General features: G+C 46.7%; 1 protein-coding gene across 1 annotated transcript; it reads left to right on the top strand.

The window, feature by feature from the left end:
* The first annotated feature begins 150 nt into the window (after nt 1–150).
* Nucleotides 151–2,900, top strand: ZBTB6 (zinc finger and BTB domain containing 6). The gene is made up of 2 exons (XM_010570739.1): nt 151–199; nt 378–2,900. Exon 2 carries the CDS (start codon nt 388–390, stop codon nt 1,669–1,671), a length of 1,284 nt encoding a protein of 427 aa, XP_010569041.1. The 5' UTR covers nt 151–199; nt 378–387; the 3' UTR covers nt 1,672–2,900.
* The last annotated feature ends 2,336 nt before the right edge of the window (nt 2,901–5,236 follow it).

The raw sequence follows: 5,236 nt of genomic DNA on the forward strand, positions 1-5,236 counted from the left end.
CCCCCCCCCCCCCGGCTCCTCTTTCCCCGCCGCGGTACCGGGCCCCGGGGGGGGGGGGGGGGGAGAGGGGGGCGGTGCCGGAGCCGCTTCCGGCGCCGACGCCGGAAGTGGGCGGGCGGGAGGTGGAAGCGCTTCCGGGGCGCTGCGGCACCGGCGGCGGAGCACGCACCGGCTGCAGGGACCGGCCGGGCCGCGGCCGGTGAGTGGGGCGGGCGGCGAGAGAGAGAAAGAGGGAGGAAGGGAGGGAGAGCGGGGCCCCTCAGCCGCCGCGGGGCGGGGGGGGTGGTGGGAAGCGAGGCCGCGGCTGGGCCCTGCCGGCGGGGGTGGCCTGGGCTCGGCGTGACTCTCTCCGTCGGTGCCGGTGCCTTCCCCCGCAGGAACGGCGCCATGGCTGGGGACTCGGAGGTGCTGCACTTCCAGTTCGAGCAGCAGGGGGATGCCGTGCTGCAGAAGATGAACCTCCTGCGGCAGCAGAACCTCTTCTGCGACGTCTCCATTTACATCAACGACACGGAGTTCCAGGGGCACAAGGTGATCTTCGCCGCCTGCTCCACCTTCATGAGGGATCAGTTTCTGCTCAATCAGTCGAAGCAGGTGCGGATCACCATCCTGCAGAGCGCCGAGGTGGGCAGAAAGCTGCTGCTGTCTTGTTACACCGGCGCTCTGGAAGTCAAAAAGAAGGAGCTGCTGAAATACCTCACCGCCGCGAGTTATCTCCAGATGGTTCACATTGTGGAGAAGTGTACCGAAGCTCTGTCGAAGTACTTGGAAATTGACGCTTCCATGGAGAACGGTAGTCAGGCCGCAGAGAGGTGTCACTCCTCTGACGCTGAGCTGAGAAACGGGGATGAGGTTTTAGAGAAAGACTGTGAAATAATTGAGATCTCCGAAGACAGCCCGGTGAATGTAGAATACCCTGTGAAACAGGAGAAGGGGGAGATCTCACGGCCTGCAGTGCAGAGCTTGATCTCGGAAAGGAAGGAGGCAAAAACCCCAGAAATATCAACAGTTGAAATCGGATACAAGGACGATGAGATCTGTATCTTCAGAATGGATTCTATGAGCGTAGCGAACGTAGAAAATGATCATTTTCCTCAGCCTTGCACTTCCTCCAAAACAAATCTATATTTTCCAGAAACCCAGCATTCCTTGATAAATTCTACAGTTGAAAGCAGAAATACAGAAATGTCAGGAAATCACTTTCAGGCTTTTGTCAGTGACAATCCAGAAGGAACTTCTAGTCTGATGAATGGGTTCCAGAGCCTGGATGATTCTGGCAATTCGTGGCGGCACCAGTGTCCAAAGTGTCCCAGGGGATTTCTGCATCTTGAGAACTATCTTAGACATCTAAAAATGCACAAACTCTTCCTGTGTTTGCAGTGTGGCAAAACATTTACCCAGAAAAAGAATCTCAACAGACACATCCGGGGGCACATGGGCATCCGCCCCTTCCAGTGCATGGTGTGCTTGAAGACCTTCACTGCCAAAAGTACGCTTCAGGATCACCTGAATATACACAGTGGTGACAGGCCCTACAAGTGTCATTGTTGCGACATGGACTTTAAACACAAGTCTGCTCTTAAAAAGCACTTGACTTCTGTTCATGGAAGGAGCAGCAGCGAAAAACCAAACCTGAACACTATTACGAAAGTTAAAATAGACTATGATTAATGGATGGGCAGTTGCAGGGCCAGGCTCCGCAAAAAGCTCCTACCGAGTGAAATTCTAGATGAAATTCTAGATACAGATCCCCGTGCGACGGAAAGAAGCACAAATATGTGACTGGTGATCAAAGACAGGCCTTGCGAGCAGCAAGCTTGCTTGCTGCGTTAAGGTTGCTGTTGCTGTAAGTGTGAGAACGGTGTTTACTAGTTGAAAGTAAACTGCAAAATATGTGAAATTATTTCATGCTTCTCTTCTGTTATTCTGGATGCATTCTGATTCTGCCCCCCCAATTATGTTTTACGCTCCCCTGTTTGAAGGGCAGGCACTGCCGCTTTTCAAACTATTACTGATACTGCAATAAGCTGAAGCCTGAGCCGTGATGTTCCCGATCTGTAACGGCTAAGGAAAGGGGATGTTTGTATTTATTCAGCAAGTCAGTCGTTCCCACCCGGTTCACGTATCATTTATGGTGACATCATCTCCTTACTTGCCCAAACTTTGCTAGATCTTTTCAACAGAAAGAAGGCATGTTTTCACACTCAAGTCCGTGATATTTAAGAAAGAACACACAACAAACAAAAAATAATCGAGGAGGCTTTCAAATTGCCTCTTGCAAATCGAGAATTGGTAAAAGAGAAAGAAACAAACAGCATTGCCTTGCAGTTCATTTTTAACTGGATAGTCCCATTAGAAGGACTTGTTTTCAGTTTTATGAATGAGTTCTGAATTTTTCTAAACTTTCTAAACTGAATTTTTTTTCTGCCATACCAGTGTTTTGCACCTGTGTTCGACTAATTCCAATTAAGTTAGTCCTGGTTTTTGAGTTGTAACATTTGCCTTCATTTTTTACAAATCTTGGATACATACACTAATGTGAAAAATTAAGCTGTGTGCTGTTACATAATAGGAGTTTCTACGTTAATTTTGAAAAACAATCCTTTATATCTTATTAGGAACGGCTTAGAAATAGAGGTCTTCTCATTCTCTGATTCTGTGATACGGTAAAACAGTAACTATGTGTGTTTGGATAGGTGTGTTTGTACTTGTCAAAGGTCGTTTCAGTTTCATCACAATCATTGAAAGCCCTGTAATGCAGAATCTTTATCCTGTACCTGTCCTTGACTGGTATATGTTTCTTCCACTTAATATGATATAAATAAAGAGTCAATTCAGTTGTTAATATGAGATAATGGTATTTACATTAGATTCTCTCCAATTAGCAAAAAGCGGTAGTTCTTAATTCTGTACGCTTTCCTTCCAAGTTTCAGAAGTGCTGTTATGAAGTTCTTGCTCTTGAGTCCAGAAGTCTGGCCCGTGTGCTCCATAACCTGGCTGTTTTTAAAATCCAAGACAACAGGTTTTAATGTCAGTTAACGGGTTTCACTTCCTCTCCTTCCCTGTGTCCGAGAGTGCCCCAGCCATTGCTTGGGGTTTTATTTATCAGCTACGTGAGGAGTTAGGTGTCTGCAGTAGCTACCGTGCAGTTTCCTGTTATTATGTGTAATAGGTGTGATCAGCTGCGCCACTGTTATTACTGTCTTCATCTCTTGAAAATTGCACTAGAAAAGTTTTTAAAAACTTGTTTCATGAGGGTTTTTTTGAGTTTAAACTACCTATTAGTTGGATTGCAGCAATATTTTCAGGTCCGGGTTCATACTAGGCCTTGTGTGGTAGGCAGCATATGTCTTCCTCAAAAACCTTGTACTCTAAATAGGCAAGTAGTGTGTTCTGAAGCTGAGCATGCCACTAGTGCAGTATTCCTCCAAAAATTCACAAAAATGTCTGACTTCACAGACAGTTGACTTGTGAAGGACTGCATTGTACTGGATCACTGGAAAGGCGTGTGTGCCAAGTCTGCGTACCGGGGTGTCCCTATGAATAATGACAGAAATGACAGCCCCCGAGTAAGTAGCTAGCGTAACCGTGAATTGAGATCACCTGTTTTATCCAGTACTTTAAGCATAAGGCCCAACCTTTCACAATCTCTTCTATTATTTCATATTCAGAGTTGATAATTTGCTTTATTTTGGTGATTTTTAACTATAGCAATTGTCATGACAATTACTGTAATTAAAAGGTTTGGGAGTCATTTATGGCGCGACCGCCTGACATTTTGAAAAAAAATTGCATTTTATAGCGCTGTCTTCTGTTTGCATTCATAAGTCTGTCACTATTTACAGCCTTTTTGACCTTGTGATTAGTATTGGTTGCTTGGTTTTCACAGAATACCATTAATTTTTGGTTGCCAATTGCATAAAATTTAAGGGTCTGATTTTCAAATGCATGCTAATACCTGCACCTGCCCTTACTGTATTTACAGTTGTTAACTTGGGTACACATACAGGTTTGTATGTAGCTTTTCACTTGTGCCTACGGACTTACTTAAACTCCTTCATCCTTGGAAGAGGTTGTAAAACAAGGAAAAAGTTTTCTTCCCTCCCTCCCATCCTTTTTACATTGGGCTGCTATTACTGTAGTTCAGTAAATAAATGTATTGTGCATTTATGGGACAGGCTTGGTTCAACTGTACTTAAATTTGTTCAGTTAATACGCATTTTTGGCAGGTGTACGATTATCATTGTAACTCTTCAAAAGATCATTCCTTGTTTTTTGTTTGACTGTTTTTTATAGGTGTATGCATGGGTATTTTCCTGTGTGTCAAAGGTGAAACAAAGGCTGATCTTTTGAAGTCCGTCTTCCGTGGGAGCAGGGTTGCGAGTTATTTTGGTCTGCTGTTGTATTGCATGTAAACATGAGAGGGAGTTGTGTTGTGTGACAGGCCAACAGCATGTTCTCTTCCGTGGCTAGAGTGTCTTGGTAAGCTTTGTGAACAGAAACTGATTTTGTGCACATGTTCACATTAACGGTGTTTCCTCTCCCCTGTCCATACATGTAACCACTTGTCCTGTCATAACACAATAAATGAAATGCAAACAAGACATTGTTTCAGAAATACATATGCTTTCTTCTAATCACAGTTAAATAGTTCTGTGCATACCTTGGTATTTAGTATTCTGGCTTGCTATGGTGAGTAAAACATACGGGCGTTCAAGTGGGCAGTCAGTAACGTGTTTTTGCTGTCTTTCAAAGGGTCTACCTGACCTACTTGTCAGACGAATGCTTTCTCCTCAGAAATGACAACTCTACACCGCCTCGGCCTTGGTTAAGAAAACTGGTCTGCTTTTCGCGAGTGACCAGAGGAATGAGGTGCTGCTCCCGGGCTTCTCCCTGGGCTGGCCTGTGGCGAAGCACCAACCCAGGCGTTCCCGCCGCCGCCTTTGTGCCGGGCTGGCCCCGAGGCGGCCGCGCCGGGACTCTCTGGCGGCTTCGCCTCTCACCTCCTCGGGAGGCCATGACGGGCGGCAGCGGGACAAGCCACCAGCGCCAGGAAGGGCTTCCCATCCCCTCGTCCTTCTGGGCGCTAGTAATAATCAAGTTATTCGTTGAAATTTAAAAAGGAAAAGGAAGAAGCGACGCTTGCCGCGAAGACGGGGCGCCGCGCATCGAGGAGCGAGCTGAGGCGCCGAGGAGGCTAGGCGGACCGCCAGGGGGCGCTGGCGGCGGGGGGCGC

The sequence above is a fragment of the Haliaeetus leucocephalus genome, unplaced genomic scaffold, assembly GCF_000737465.1.
Source record: "Haliaeetus leucocephalus isolate CR32 unplaced genomic scaffold, Haliaeetus_leucocephalus-4.0 Scaffold306, whole genome shotgun sequence".
NCBI classification, from domain to species: domain Eukaryota; kingdom Metazoa; phylum Chordata; class Aves; order Accipitriformes; family Accipitridae; genus Haliaeetus; species Haliaeetus leucocephalus.